Genomic DNA, 16,982 nt, shown 5'->3' on the forward strand with positions numbered 1-16,982 from the left:
AAAATGGTCAAGTCCATGACTTTCCAATCAATGGTCGATTTTTGAAAAAATATTATCCAACGGTTTGGGAAATGGCGGAGAGATAGCCCGCCGCAAGGAAATATCGTCGTAGTAAAATAATGATTTTTATTGGAAGAATGGGCATCATAAAAAGATTTCTTCCAAAAGATATCATATATGTAGGTGGGCAAAATTCACTACAAAATGGGGCCAAGCAATGGCCTAGGCATCCAAACCGATTCAAAATTTAATAACAAGCAAGGCAAGCAAAAAGTCTCAAACTTTAGAAATTGAGAGGTCTCGAGTTTCAATTTGCTTACCTCTACACCAATTCCGAGCTAAGCAAGTCGAGGGGGCAATGGTTAGGAGTGATGAAAATTCACCAAACCCAGGCAACTTTCAAAAACACAAGCTCCAGGTGTGAAGAATGGTAGCCGGGTTCGAGAAGATGGCCAAGTGCAAGAATTGACTCGGACGTGAAGAATGTCAGTCCGGTTCTAGAAGATGGCAGGGTGCAAGAATTGACTTCGGGTGTGAAGAATGGCGGCAGGGCTTGAGGAGTAGTGGCCGGAACATTTTGATAGTAGCGGTTGGGCTAAAGGAGTTGCAGCCGGGCTTGAGTTGTGGCCAGGCTTGAGTTGCGGTCGGGCTTGAGTTGACAGGACCCGCCTAGAATTCCTCAGAATCCGAGACGAACCCTGTGGTTTTTTCAACATCAAACTGATGCCGGGCCCATTTACTAACAACATCCTCTTCTCAAAAACGAAGAAAAAGAGGGTCAAGACTTTCTACCAAAATTTCGACAGACTCTCCCTTGAAAAACTGACTTTTCTCAAAAATTTCAACCTGTAAAAAAACACAATATTAAACCCAACTAGTAGCATGCACAATACAAAAGCACACAATTACAGAATAGGCCTCCGGCCTTACATCTAACCCTAACATGGGCGATAACAAACCAATTCTAAGGAAAATTCGTTCACAAACGAAACAATGTTCAACATAAATAAAAACAATTAAACGTATCCCTACATAAGTTTAGGGCTCGGAGGTGCAAGTCTTGGCTCAGCTACTCAGCTCAGATCAAACTACTGCCTGGGGGGCACAAAACAAAAAATTGTGAGTGGACAAAAACAAAGTTTTATCATAATTGAAAACAACATACTAACCCCACCGTTTTTGGAAAACGATGCCAAAACATGCATTGGAAACCGATATATAAGTTTATAGTTAAATTAAAACCAAGGTAAAACTCATATTCCATAATGGTATACTAATACCCAAAACCACTCAAAAAAATTTCCTTTTTCCCAAACCACTATCACCTAAACTGCGTGCCCTTTGGCACAGCGAGCGAGAAAGGATCCTCACCAATAAATAAGTATATATATATATATATATATATAGAGGTAAGACCACTACCAAACTTGTACCAGAAAAACAATCCAATTGGGTGATTGTTTGACTAGACTAAATGGAAGAATCCTCAATTGACCATGTGGCTAGGGAATGAGCCGTCCAACCGGGGAACTGGGCTCACTAGCACGCACAGTAGAATTCTCAATACTTGTGTGCTTGTGACAAGTCCTACGAGCGGAGACAACTCCCCCCGGGTTTCGACATATCCAAATATCCAACATTTCCAAGTATGCAAGTGTTGGGGAGGTACATAGGGTAGTGCTAAAAGCACTCCAGACTAACATAAACCACAACCCAAATCCCATTTCATAACCACTTTCCAACAATCCCATGTACCCAACATATATCTCTAGACAACTAGACATCCCTTGTGTCCAAAACACAAATCCCAAATTATACATATGCAAAGTATAGATAATAGCTTTTAAGATGGCAATACATCAACCCAATATAAACACAACCTTCAAGTATTCAAAAACACACCAATGATTCCATGAAATACCATAAAGTAATAATAAAACCATATTAAAGTTTCGGCAATCAAAACATCCCAAAATATATATGCATAGCTTTCCACTATTGAAAATAATGATTATTTAAAAATAAAGTGTATTCACAGAAAGTCCGAACGAGAATAAAGTAAGTAGTTTGAACAAGAATTTTAAAATAAACTCCTAGTTTTTCCGGGACTCAAGGTGTGTTTGCACAATGAACAAGGAGTTTCTAAGGTCCAACTACGTGTTTCGAAAGGTAAAATAACCTCAGAAGACTCTTGGTTAACCGAGTGGTCAAACTTCCCAAACTTGGTCAACCGGGCCAGCGGGGCCATGACATCCGAATTCCGATCCGAAAGTTCCTACGGGTTCAACAAAGTTTACTAAACACATTCTTCAAGTTTGGTCTCGATTGAGCGGTCAGATCGCTCTCATTTGCAAGATCGAACGGTCACCGTTTTACAAAATCTTAGAATCATCGATTCGGAGTATTCGAGACTCTGATCCTCGATCCGTGAGTTCCTACACGATCTTAGAGGTACCTAGATCAACATAATTGGAAATGGAGCCGCCGATCCAACGGTCCGAACATATCAAACCCGAATATCGCCCAAAAGGCATAAATCTGTTCGACTGTCAAACGATAACCAAATTCAAATCCAAGCATACCATCGTATTTTAGGACAAAATGAGCCACCACACCATGGCCCAAGTGCCGCCACATGAGCCGGCAGCGCGTGGGTGTCTTGAGAAAATTTTGGCAATCGAAAAATTCTCAAAACACCCGACAATACCTATACCTCTATAATCAGGACAACAAGGGGAGCAACTTTTGTTCTTGGGCCAAGGCCAAAAAGTGGCTAGAGCTCATCGAATCGAAGCCGAAACCGTACGATTTTAACCAAAACTTCCCGCCTTGATACGACTTGCGACACCCACCAATGGTGTCGCGCAACCAGGGGAAAGCAAGAGGGAGGATAGAGCTACCTAATCCAAGTGCTAGCGTGACCGGAGGTGGCAGGAAAAGTAGCCGGCGTCAATGGAAAATCTGGCCTATTTTTCCCCTCGAAACCGGTGGCACTACGATGGTTTTTCGCTAGAGAAATTGGTTAGGTCAGGTAGAGGAGGAGGAGAGGAAGATTTTGCAAGTCGTTTCGTAGGAAGCGGTGGCGACGGCGAAATAGACGCGTCGAAAACTCGCCAATCGTAATGGAGAGAGAGAGAGAGGGTCGTGAGAGAGAGAAAGAGAGAGAGAGAGAGAGAGAGAGAGAGAGAGCAGTGACTGGTTTTTAAAAATCTGACTTTGAAATATTTACTACCACTGTACTTCCCTTGATCGTAACTTCTTCGTTAAAACTTCGATTTGGGCCCACTACGTGTCTACAAACTCGTATCGACAAGCTCTACACAATGATGCCACTCAAATCCGAAATTTCCTTTCGGATCGAAAGTGACTATCGTGACCTTACTTTGAGGGCAAAATTGTAATTTCACAATTAAATAAATTAAATAGATTAAATATATGGTTAAAATTGGGTCGGGGTGTCACATGAGTTGCAGCCAGACTTAATGAGTTGCATCCGGGCTTGAGTAGTGGCCGAGTTAGCTTGAGGAGTAGCGGCCGCACTTGTGTAATGGTGGGCTAGAGAAGTTTAGGCGAGTAGAGAAGTATCTCGGTCAGGCTAGAGAAAGTCAGCCCCATTTAATTCCAAGGAGCCCAGAGGGCGAAGCCCAAGCCATGGATTCGTGCCCAAGATTTCTGGAAGAGTGCATGCTCGTGGCGATGGCCTCACAAGGAAAGAAATTATGAAGATTGATGATAGTTCAGAATATTCCAAAATAAGAGAGAATTAAGCAATCAAAATATCTCCATCAATATAGTCCCATGGATTTAGGGGGTCTCAAAAGGAAAGAATTTTAAAAGAGTTGACATTTGGCCATTCAATGGCCAGACCATGGGCCAATGGATGCCCTATATAAACCTCACGAAACAAAAGCATAAGACAAACATCATCAGCCACACAAACCTATTTTTTGTCTCACACTTTTTTTCCCCTAAATTTAGGATTTTACTTTTCAAGCACCTAGTGTAGTAAGTTCTTCCTTTTCCCAGTGTAAGTTTAAATTCTTGTTCAATTTATATTTTCTTGTCTTTTAAATTCAAGTTTATTTCAATTGCTTTACTTTTCATTGTTATCGCACTTTCATTAAGTTTAATTTCATTTATCGTTTTTATCGCTTTTTATTTTATTCTTGCTTTATTTATCGCCTTGATTTATTTTATCACACTTTACTTCTCGTCGTTACGTTTAGACGCACATTTAGTTTAATTGCACCATTTTCACTTAAAAACCTAAAAAATCACAAAAACATCCTTATGAAGCCTAAACATCCTCGAGCCCGAGGAAATGAAAGAACCTAGGCCAAGAGGAGGTTCTTTGCTTGGCCGATCAATCACTTGATCAGAAGTTAGAAGCATAATATACCCATCTACTCACATTCCATTCAAGCCCAAATTCGTGGCTTGGTGGTGGCACGCCCTGCACTCAAAAGAAGGACCAAAATTTTCTTCCGTCGGCTGCTTCGGCCTAAAGAGGGAAGCAGCAGACATAGTTTTGAGCTATCTTGACTCTAAAATGCATTAAATGAGTTCTAAAGCTTAATACACTGAAACCAAGATAAAAGATGGTTAAAAGCACAAGTTTCATCCAAAACCAATAACAAAAGATGAGCTAGGATAGTACAAAATGAAGTGAAATATGCACTGATCATCCAGCCCTCTCTTCACAACCATCTCCATCCATAGCCACAACCACAGTCGCACCCCAAAGGAAGCCTCCCCTTAGAATAAGTTTTCACATGTCGTTCCCCTTTTCACAGTCATTCTTTCTCTGTGACCCAACTCTAGAATATCATATATGGGTTATCTCTCTCCATCTCCCTCTCTCTCGCGTCAAACCCACAATGACAGCGAACAACCCAAAATGCGAAACCCCTAAATTTCCACCAAGTCCAGTTCTCTATCTTTATCAATGATGGCGGGGTGATGGCATTGGGTTTGGTTTGACTAAGGATGTTGAGGTCGGCAACTTGGGGTATTTGGACGTGAGATGTTGTTGGGGGAAGAGAGAGGAATGGTGGTGGGGTAGAGAGAGGGGCGACGGGCATGACATGGATTAGGAGAAAATGGGAGAAGAGAGAGAAGGGTAAGGGTGGTGACGAGATGAAGGAGAGAGAAACTTTTATTTCTTAACTAATTAATTAATTTAATACATATTCATGATTAAATTTTTATTTTTCATTAATTTTTAATAACTTTTGAATTCATGTGGTACAATATGAGTGAGTCCACATGGGGCTATGAGTGTCACATCATCATTTAATGGAAAACTTAATGGTTAAATTAATAGAGGTATGAAAGTGGTAGTAAAATCAAAGTTTAGGTATGAGATTGAGATGAAAAAAATTTCATGTAGTACAACTAGAAACTCGAGAAACTTCCGGATATTAAAGTGAAATTTACCATTTTTGGTGACATTGTTAGTAAGTTTACTCCACCTACCGTAAAAAAATTTGATAAATTGATGACGTGACACGTATGTAGAGCCTACATGTCCAATAATAACGACTTGAATACAAATATATACGTTTTTAAAATGTTTTCAAAATTGGAAAATGATTTGGAAAAGAAAAAATAAATAAATAAAATCTAGGTATTTGGATGCGGGGCCCAGGGGTGAGTCTCAGGTGGTGGGCTTAAGAATGGTTTGGTTATGGGGTGTCGCTCAGCTAGGGAAGATGGTTTTTTTGTTCAGTGGGGTTGCGCACTCGTTTTGGGGTTCACGACTACCAAAACCAATTCGAGAAGCTACTAACCAACGTTGGTTATCTCTCCCAAGATCGATAAGTTAATATGTATACTAGTGGCCTGAAAGATACCATCAAAGCCAATTTATTTGCGAGGCTATTGGCTTAGCTAGACTATATGATGCACTAGGGTGGTCAGAGTCTGATTTTCCCGTCGAAATTGGAATTTACACACGGTCTAATTCGGTTTGATTTTAATAAAAAATGTATAAAAGAACTTAACCAAATCGAACTAATGTGGTTCCAGTTCGGTTTGGTCCAATTGCCGATTTAAAAAGATAAAATATAAAGATGTGAAGAACAAAGAAATAGGATGTATAGAAACATAGGAAGAAGAGACAAATATGTACAATGTATAAAATAAGAGAGAGAGGTAGAAGAGATAAAATCAGGGGGAAAGATGTGAAGAAATAAATAGGAAGATAAATAAATAAAAAAATTAGGTCGAAAAGAGAGAGACAGAAGCACAACAAGAACGAATATGGTTCACAGAAAAGAAAAGAAATAGTGCTAGAGTATTTATTTAGTTGAGTATAAATTGAAACTAAGACATTTTTGGGTATGTAGGGGGTTTTTTGTTCCAGCAGCTTGACGAATGGGCCTGGGCTCTGGGAGAAGGCAACGAGCAAAAATCCCCCAAATGCCTGAGTTCGAAAAACAAGCTCCCAAGAGAGTTTTTAGAAAATCTAATGAGATTTTAAAAGAACACTCTCAGGATCACTTCACTAACACCCAAATAAGCATGAGGATTTCATTAATGGCTTAGCTTGAGGAGCGTGTGGCATGGGAGCTAAGCTTTCACAAGTTTAGCAATTTGAGAGAGAGAAGACAGCGTGGGTTTCTTACGGAGGAAATATCAGTGCGAGCCCTCTCCTAAGAAGAAGAAAGATGAACAGAAGAGAGGCTTGGGTGGCTTGAGAAAATTCCAGATTTGCTTGACAAAGCTTGGTCAAGGTCTGGATCGTTGAGTTGTGGATGGATTCTGTGGATAGCAAAAAGTCTCCTTTTATAGGCGTTAGGAGCTCCAATTTCGTCTGGTTTTCTTCTTCTTTTTCCTTGGCAGCTCCTACCTAGCTCTATTTTGATGAATTTCCCCACCCAAGGAGCATGGGTAAGGAACCCTTTATGGTTCCAATGGTTTGACGCAGCTGGGCTTTCCCATAGAGGGGAAGGCGCCACCTGCTTTACTTATGTTCTCTCCAAGGCAGAGCTTACAGAGGAAAAGGGGAGAGATGGAGCCTTTTGTCCGATGGACACTTCCCTCACCCCCATGGATTTCCTCTGGTCTTGCCATGGCTCCATTGTTTGGAATTCAAACGGGAATAGGACTTGACGCCAGATTTTTGTAAGTTGTTGGGTTTGGGCTTGTACATATGGTATTGGGTCCTCTGGCTTTGCTGCTTCTAAGGTTTGGCAGGCTTTCGTCAAGCTGCTGGAAAGGCTTTCCCTTTAATTCTATTGATGTGGGCTGGGCTAAATATTTTGGTGGGTTCTTTGGTGTCTTCCTAGAGCATGGGTCAATTTTTCTCCTCTCTCTCATGCTAACCCATATGCTTGGGTTCTAGGAACGGGCTTGAGTTCCAAAGTCCCCAAGTGGCTTTGAAACCTACGTTCCTTGAACCCTCAATGGGCCCCGTGATTGCTTGTCACCTTCCATACCACAACCTTCTCAGTAAGCCCCGGTTGATTTCGTGGCTTGGGCCCACTTAAGCTCGTGACGTAGCTTGGTATTAGAATGCGCGTAATTTCTATGCTCGTGCTTGGGGTTTTATTATGCCATGATAGGCTAGAGTCGGGCCAAGTAGCACCGAATGAGCATGTGAGTGTGATTTAGTAATATCGGTATGTCCTTGGCTTCTTCTGCACGTGCTTGTTTGGCATGATTCGTGGCTTGTAACTAGTGTTGGCGGCTCTTATAAATTTCCTTTTACCCCGATTGAGCTTATTTTGCATCCAATTACCCCATATTGGGCTAAGGATTAATTTGGGCTTAGCCCCTTGGATTTTTGGGCCTCAACATTAGCCCCCTTGATTATTGGGGCCATGAGTAACTTTGAGATGGGTCAAATAATCAAACCTGGCCCAAAAGAAAAGTCAAATCCAAGCTGCTGACGTGACCTTCCGTTTCCAGCGTGTGTCTGCCATGATTATTTTTTAGCCGTCCCTTGCATTCTCAGTACGCTTCCATCAATCCTGTTTTATTTTATTTTATTCTTCTTTCCTTCTCTTATCTTCTCTTTTTTTTCTCTTCGTCTCGACTCCCTCTTACGTGCACGCGAGCCCTAAAACTGGTTGCCCCTTTTCGCTTTTTGCTGGTTTCCTTTCATACACAGTGTCTAGAGAACCCTTGGGAAACGAGAAATCACAGAGGCCTCAACCACAACCGCTGGTTGGTTACGCCAGAAACCGCTCGCAACCATCGGGAAAAGCCACGATTCTTCTTTAAAATCCTTCAAATTTCTTCGATTCGCAAGCGGTTCCCCCTTTCGACTTGGCAAGTGGAAGAATTCCAGCAATAGCGATGGTAAGCATCGTTCCCTGTTTTCCTTTCTTGATGTGGTCTTGGCATGCTATTACAGAGATGTGCGTGCGTTCAACAATTCGTGAAGGTGCTGGAACTTATGCATTTTGTTCTTTCTTCCTCTTTTTTTTTTCGCAGGTGTCTGTGACTTAGTAGACTTGCCATGGCGTCCACTGACCTTCCGCCGATCATGCTAGACCATCTCTACTCCATGGATGACAATCTTAAAGCAGAAGGGCCGCTCCTGTTGCTTGAAGATGCCCGTAAAAATCCCGTTGTTGGTGATGAGCCATCCCCGAGATCGCTCCTGTAATTAATCCCGCCTCCATATCCGATCGCATTGAAAAGGGCCTCTTTCCAGCCGTTCCCTATTCTTCCAATATCCTTGCGGCATCGGTAAAGGTTGGTCAGAATGGGTCGACCGTGAACTGCGGGATCCATCCACATGCAACATCCTGCGCAGAGCACAAGTCCTTGATGCCATCTTCCTTTCCAAATTGTGGGACATCCATATCGAAGCGAAGATGCTTCGTCACGTGGTCCGGAGGTGGAGCACCGCTACTCACACCTTTGTGTGCTCATGGGGGGAATTTACCCCTACCCTTGAAGATGTGGCGAATATCTCTCGCCTTCCTGTCTGTGGCGACCGTAGTCCTTTCGGCACGCCCTCACTCCAGAGGAAATAGATAACCTTGCAGTCTTGCGAAGAGGCGCTCCCACCTCTCCTGGACTTCACTCCGATTTAGCAATGGATACAATATTTTGGGGATGCAAACAGACAGAGTCCCTGCCGTTTGGCTGCCTTTATAGCTCTGTGGCTTGGGCGGTTCGTGCTCTGTGACTTTTCTCAGGACTGCCTTCATGAGCGTGTATTTCCCTTGGCTTTGGCCATAGCCCGAGGCGATACCATCCCCTTAGCCCCCATGTTCCTGGGACATCTATACCATCTTCTTAATCGAACCCAGCTTCTGGAAAAGAGTGCATCAGGACCATGGGCGTAGAGACCCTCCTAAATTCTGGTTTCTTGCAGGTGTTCTTGTGGGAGCGTCTCAAAGGGTTGGATGTGCATTCACTCCCTCATTCGCATGCTTTAAAGTTGGCTGACTGGGGCAATGGTTCCTTTATGCCAAACAATCTTCCATTAGTTTGCAGGTGGTTCAAGAGAATGCAGAGGAAAGGCCAGAGTTTCTTAAAGCTGCTAGACAATGTCGAGAATTTTGTCTTTCGTCCTTACGGCACCTCAGCAGAGTCCTTCACTTTCGTGCCCTTCTATGCCGACGTCAATGATACGGTTGAGGTTCCAGCAGTGTCGCATAGTGACCAGTTTCGAAGCATGCTTTGTTGAATATCGCTCCCATCCCTTACCTATTCTTGGAGACCACCGTGCAGAGGTTTCCGTGACCTATTCTCCACACCGAGTCGAGGCGGTTTGGGCTTGACCAAGGGGTACCAGCAGCCTAACCATGATGACCCTTTTGCTTTACACAGGATCTTCCGAGTAATTACCACATACCAGCCAGTTGCAGGCCCATCGCTTTAGCAAGCAAGGCGAGGGTCGGTGGCTTCTCTAGAGGCTACCAAGCCTCTGGAACATCTCTCTTCCTTTCGTGAGTTCCAATCCTTTCCGGGACAGATCGCCTCCTACAACGGCCCGTCTCGCAGCTTGGTTTCGGAAGAGAAAGCCATCCCTCTCAGCCAAAAACGCAACTTGCCCTTCATTTCCAAGAGCGGTGACATTGTTGGGGAATTTCCTAAGACGAAGCCGAAGTACAGAGTCCTGCGGCTCGAAAAAGTGCAACGCCAGCAAAAGGAAGCGAGAGGAGGAGCGAAATGTGAGTGAGAAGCGGACTGCCGTAAACCCAAAAGGTTCATTCCAAAGGTAGCCCCAAGTGGCCCTCCTCGAACCAAAGGAGCAACTCCCCAGCCACAGTCTTCAAAGCCCGCTGCATCCGGAGCCGGTCGCTCCGAAGGTGCTTTGAAACTACCCTCTCCGCCGTAAGTGTTCTTGACTTCCAGTACTTCTTCATGTCCCTCCTTTTGCTTTGCGTGTATGATATGTGGGTAGATACTTATTTACATATATATTTTCTTATAGGGAAAATGGGTGCCACCCCAAAGAGAAAGAGAAGTGACACACCCCCGGTATATCCTCGGTGACCCTAAGCGTCAAGCGTCGCATTCTACATGCGAGATTTTCGGAACACGCACTCTTTGTTGAGGCTGCGGAACCCCAACTGTAGTGACAGTTGACGATGATAGTGATGATAGTGACACCACCGAATCCGAGGCTAATGTTCCAGAGCAAGAGAACGTTGATGATGCTAGTGAAGATTCTGACAGGGACTTCAATGAGGGTTGCAGTGAGGATGCATTTGCTTATTCCAGGTGACTATCCAGGAGGACAAGGTGATTCAGGATGTTTTCTTCGAGTCCACTGATAGCAGCACGCCGCTTTAGCGCCGAGCGTAATCGACGCGTTTTAAGTTTTGTCCCCCTCTTCTTCCTTACATCATAATCAGACACTCGACGCGTGCTCATCCCGCAGTTATTGACATTGCCGAGGACCCAAACCTGCTGCGCGCCATTGCTAATCCCGCCTGACCCCTTGAGTTATCCGTACCAATAAGACCCTACTTGCCTTCTTCTCCTACTCATCAGCCAATACCCATTACCTGTCAATTATCACGCACTAATCCTTGCATGCACCCTTCCTTTTTGCAGGTGAGCATCTCGCTTCAAATTTGGAAATTGTGCCTGTAGTACCTTCTTCCTTCAACACATTCGATACACTGGTCGAGGCAGCCCTCACAGGATCCTCTCCAACCATGACACCAACGGATTCTCGGGATGAAATGCCTACGCTCCAAGTTACAAACCCTTACCGCCTATCTTCCAAAGATTTTCTCGAGGAGACCTTGATCACGCCATTTCGCCACCTTTCCAGCAGCCATTCGAGCAACACCCTTGCCGTCCCATGCAACCCCGTCTGCTCCATCTCACGTTCAACCACTTCTCCGGCGACAGGGCCTAGTCCTCTAGCACTTCTTCCAGGGTTCAACGTGACAATGCGAGCATCGCGCCAGCTATCATTATCGCTGTCGGAATGCTACTGCAGAACACCCTTGCAGATGTCTTGGCCGGAGTGGGAGGAATCATTTACTACCTTCATGGCTTTCTTTGACAGCGGTGCTCGAGTCCTTCGATCCGCAGATGAACTCCTGCCGCTCTACCATCGGTTTAATGGTTACGCATTCTTCCGGGAATTCTTGTTTATCCCGAGACAAGCGGCTTTGAAGAAATTTCGACAAGTACGGGATTTCATGGACATGACTGTATTACTTCTTCATTCTCGCTTGCTTTCCGCCCCTCGGCTTGGTGCTCCATGGGATGGATACCGTGCAGCCATCGGACATTCGATCACGAGCTCCTCTGGGCGGGATGCGATTCGAGGCTATGACTCGGGCTTTCGAGCGCAGTCTCTTCGAACTCGTGAAGGGTTTGGCACGCGCCGTATTTGGGGCACGGGCAATTCATAACATGAAGTCAAATCCGGCCCCGATGAAATAAGGGCAGCAGCAGAGGCTTTGGTCTTCAAGCAACGCGAATCGAGAACCAGCGGGAATTGCATGGCCTCCTTTCTCGCTCAAGGTATCTCTTCCGAAAGTCGATCGTGTGATGGAGGCAGTGACAAGATCTTCTCACGGGGCCTCCTCCGTTCCCTTCTAGCCATCCTTGGTGGTACTCAGCTCATCCATTATATTCCTTTTTTTATTACATATTCCAGCAGCAGCCATTTTTTTTTACACACATTTTCTTTTATCTTTTGCAGATTGCCCATCCTTAGCTTGGAGACCGTTTAGCTTGGCACATGATCCTGCTTTTCTTTGTGACTCAAGGGCGTGTGAACCTTCAGCACATGCAATTTTATTTTGCTTTGTTTGTAGTGTTGTTTTTTTTGAGACTCTAACGACACGACTGCGTCGTTATGCCTTTGTAATTTTGATATTAAACTACCGAAGCTTGTATGAATTTCCGAATGCTTGAGGCATGTTGCATATTTTCTGTGTAGATATGTATATGTACTGCTTTGTTGGCCAGAATTGTCTTTATGAACTGCTTGAAATTTTTTTTAGAAGCGAAATCTTCGAGAGCTTCTTTTGCATGGCTTATCTAGATTCTAGGCTTGACAAAATAGCTTCCCACCTTCCCCAAAGGGTCGAACCAATATGTGCATGATTTCTACTCGGGCTTTATAAAGCTTCCAGGTGTTGTATCGTGTTGTTCCAGCATCATCCAATCTTTTGATGCCTTGGAAGAAGATCAGCCAGAATCGGATCAGCGAATCGCTCCCGATCAGCGAATCGCTCCGATCGAGATCACAGAGACCTAAAAGGCCAGCCTTGTCAAATGACTACTTTGTTTACCTTGCATTGCCAATCCGTTCCAGCATCTCAAAATTGCATGTTTCTTTGCAACATGGCTTATGCCATTATTATTATTTTTTTGCTTAAGCGTGATGCTTGGGGACCCCATCTAAGTGACTTTGCCCGGCATGTTTTACTGCTAAGTAGCATGTTTATATATACATATATAGATATGGAAAATTTGATAAAGGGTTAATAATAGTAAAGTTTTGGAGACACAGTATATATATATTTTTTTCAAAATATTCCTTCATCTTCATTGCAAAAGCCCCTTGCTACCATAATGGTGCATCATACAAAAGTGTCTTTTTTTCAAAACATGAAAATAAGATAGAAGGAGTCTATTTTTTTGACAGAGAGAAAATACAAAAGTACTAGGCATAAAGTTAACTTAGCAGTAATAGAGCTTGAGCCACTTCCCATTGACGGGGTCGGTCAGCGTGCCTTCCTTGACAGAGACCAAGCGATAATAGCCGCTGCTGTGAACCTCCTTGACTGCAAACGGGCCTTCCCATTGCGGCGCAAACTTGGAAGGTCCCGACACCTGTCTTCTCATATGCTCCGCAACTTTTAGCACGAGGTCTCCTTGCTTGAAGGCGCGAGGCTTGACTGTCCTGTTATAGGCTTGAGCTACAGATCCTGTGGTACAACGCTGTCCTCTTTTCGGCTTCCGCTCTTTTCTCATCAACGCTTCGAGATCTAGCAACGCCAACTGAGCATGTCTTTGCATCCCATTCAAGATCATTGACCGCTATCCCGGCTGTCGGGATGGTGATTTCCACGGGTGAAATAGCCTCAGATCCATACACCAGTGAGTAAGGTGAAAAACCTGTAGCGCTCCTTGGTGAGGTGCGATAAGCCCACAAAGCATCCGGCAGGTGAACACTCCAGCCTTCTTGATACTCATATACCATCTTGCTTAGAATCCTCAATATCGTCTTATTGGTAGCTTCTGCTTGACCGTTTCCCTGTGGGTAATAAGGCGTAGAGCGACGATGCTTGATACCATACCCACTAAGGGTTGAACTCACTTGCCTGTTAACAAAAGGTGTGCCATTGTCGGTGACCATCTTGTATGGGATTCCGAACCTACACACAAAGTATTCCCGAATGAAATTCGAGACGGCAGCTCCTGTGGCCTTTCGAAGGGGAATTGCCTCAACCCATTTCGTGAAATACTCCGTAGCGGTGAGGATCCATATGTAGCCATTGGAAGGGGGATGGATTGTCCCAATCAAATCAAGCCCCCAAGTATGGAAAGGCCAGGGAGTGCGCATGTCTTGCAGCAATGTAGGAGGTTTGTGGCTTAGGTTAGCATGGATTTGGCAGGTGTGGCATTTCTTAACAAAGTCATGTGCATCCTTCTTCATGGTGGGCCAATAATACCCCATGCTTAGTAGCTGCCGGTAAAGCTTCTTCATTCCTTGGTGCTCTCCGCACTCTCCAGCATGTATCTCTTGCATGGCTTGACGCGCTTCTGATTCTCCCAAGCACTTTAATGGCTCACCATTAAACCCCTTCCGATAGAGAGTTGACCCATCAACAAAATACCTCTTTACGGTCTTTTTGAGCTTATAGGCAAGCTTGGGGTTAGTCGGCAGAGTTCCTCCAACAAGGAATGCCAAGTATGGAGCCCGCCAATCTTCTGCAAATGAAACAGTGAATGACTCCTCCGTAGAGGGTATCGTAGAACAGGTGGGACAATCGAATTGTAGTTCAGCTGCTTGCTTCTTCATCTCTGGCCAATAATAACCTTTGCGTTGTAAGCGCCGCAGGCTGATTCGGTTCCAAGCCGCAAGTGGCATTGTGTACCTCTTGCAACCTCCTTCTTGCTTCGCCATCCCAACACACCGGGTCGAACACCTCCCGGAAGACGTCTGTAGAGTTCCCCAAAGATAGTCACATAGTCTTTCAAGTCTTTAATGCTGCTCTCTTCACCTAACTTTTTCTTCAGTGGCTTTCTCCAATCATCCTCTTCCAGCAGTCCCCCTGGGCCATTGCTTCGACCACTGGTGTGCTTCTCCTTATCACGGTGATGTTGGGCTGCTCTTGCACAAATGAGAGCTTCGATCCCAACGTGGCCAGAGCATCAGCGTACCTATTGGTGGCTCCTGGAATGTGCTCCATCATGATTTGCTTGAAGGAATTAATGAGCCTTTCAGCAGCTGTCCGATATGGTGCCAAGGTTGCTTCCTTCACCGCAAAGCTTCCTTGCAATTGACTTAGTACCAGGTTCGAATCGCCAATGATCTTCACCTTTTCTGCGCCCATTTCTCTTGCTGTGGACAATCCCGCAATAAAAGCTTCGTATTCTGCCACGTTATTCGTGCATGGAAAGTCTAGCTTGAATGAGAGAGCCGTAGCTTGCCCATAGGGATTAATGAGCACAACACCTGCCCCTCCACCTTTTGATGTGGAAGACCCATCAAAGTAGAGGGTCCATGGTTCCTCCTCTGTAACAGTAGCAACCATTTCCGGCAGCTCTCCGAGGACTTCCTTGGAAAGGGTTGATCCTTCTATTTCGGGGAATAGAGCTAGCATGTCAATCACAGCTTGTCCCTTGATGGCCTTAGGAGTTGTGCATATGATATCAAATTCGGAAAGCTGCAATAACCAACGTGCGAGACGTCCGGATAATACCGGCCTTGTGAGCAGATATCTTACGGGATCGGACTTTACTATGAGTTGTAACTTGTGAGCAAGGAAGTAGTGTCGCAAGCGCTGTGCAGCATAGACAAGAGCAAGGCATAAGAGTTCCGTTTTTGGGTACCTTGCTTCAGCTTCTCTCGCTTGTCGGCTTACATAATAAACGGGCTTTCTCCCGTTATGGCCATCTGCGCAAGCAAAGCTCCAACCGCAGCATTCGTCGCAGCCAAGTAAAGCTTGAGTGGAAGCCCAGAATAGGTGCCCTCATCGTGGGCAGCTTTGTGATCGCTTGTTGTAACATGGTAAGCTTCTTGGCATCCCCGGCTCCATATATATGGCTTCCCTTTTTAAGGAGAGGAGTGAAAACACTCATCATTGCAGCAAGGCCTGGAATAAAACGCCGAATGTATGACAATCTTCCCATAAAACTTTTCAATTCCTTTGGATTCTTAGGTGGTGCAAGAGAGCATATGGCTTTGGTTTTCTCAGAATCCACATCTATACCACGCTGGTGTACCTGAAAGCCAGGAACTTGCGGATGAGACTCGAATCGCATTTCTTTGGGTTCATTTTTAACCCATACAGCCGCACCTTTCCAGCACCCGCCTCAGAACTCCCTGATGACTTTCTCTGGTTTTGGATTTTACTACGAGGTCATCCACATAGTCTTCCACCTCCTTTCCCATCATATCATGAAACACTGCCGTCATGGCCCGTTGGTAGGTAGCACCGGCATTCTTGAGACCAAATGGCATGACCGTGTAGTAGAAATTTCCATAAGGTGTTCGAAAGGCTGTTTTCTCGGCATCCTTGGGAGACATCTTGATTTGGTTATAGCCACTAAATCCGTCCATAAAGGATAGCATGCCTTGACCCGAGGTTGAATCAATCAAGATATCCATGTTGGGCAGCGGGAACTCATCTTTTGGGCAGGCCCGATTGAGATCACGATAGTCTGTGCATATTCTGATTACCCCAGTTTTCTTCTTTACGGGTACGATATTTGCTAGCCATGTCGGGTGTTTGATTGGCTTGATGAATCCAGCGGCTAGCAGCTTTTCGACTTCCACCTTGATTTGTTTCTCAACTTCTGGATGAAAATTCCTTCGTGGTTGTACAACAGGTCTTGCACCGAGCTCAATATTCAGCGTATGACTTACCAAGTTTGGATTAAGGCCGGGCATCTCTTCATAACTCCAAGCAAACACATCTCGAAATTCTTTCAATAACGACACCAAAGCTTCCCTTTCTTCCCCCGTTAAATGAACACTGACAGAGATGGGTCTTGGGACAGAGGGGTCATCACTTAAATCAATTGTTTCCAGCCGCTCAGCTACTGCCGCTGAGCCATCTTGCATGTGCTTGGGTGCTGTCATTGGTTCTTGGAAAGGACAAGGCAAGGGTGCCTTGCCATCTAGACTCTCGCGGCTATCTGCCGCATAGTTTCTCCACCATACTCGGGGCTTTCCCGTAGGATACGGTCAAGCCCCCAATCCCGCCGATATACAAGGCGCCCATCCGCAGCGTGATCTTTGAGCATTTAGGGTGATCGTAGGCATGGTCGTTGGCCTCCGAGTGCCTTTTTCTTTCTCGATCAACGATGGTTATGAG

General features: G+C 44.9%; 1 protein-coding gene across 1 annotated transcript; it reads right to left on the minus strand.

Annotated features, from left to right (window-relative positions):
* Nucleotides 1–14,675: 14,675 nt before the first annotated feature.
* On the minus strand, nucleotides 14,676–16,747 carry LOC148919216 (uncharacterized). Its single transcript, XM_089048810.1, has 2 exons — nucleotides 15,955–16,747; nucleotides 14,676–15,559 (listed from the first exon to the last, which is right to left on the minus strand). Exons 1-2 carry the CDS (start codon nucleotides 16,745–16,747, stop codon nucleotides 14,676–14,678), a joined length of 1,677 nt encoding a protein of 558 aa, XP_088904936.1.
* Nucleotides 16,748–16,982: the final 235 nt, after the last annotated feature.

Source organism: Prunus mume, linkage group LG3 (assembly GCF_029339155.1).
Source record: "Prunus mume cultivar Tortuosa linkage group LG3, ASM2933915v1, whole genome shotgun sequence".
NCBI classification, from domain to species: Eukaryota; Viridiplantae; Streptophyta; class Magnoliopsida; order Rosales; family Rosaceae; genus Prunus; species Prunus mume.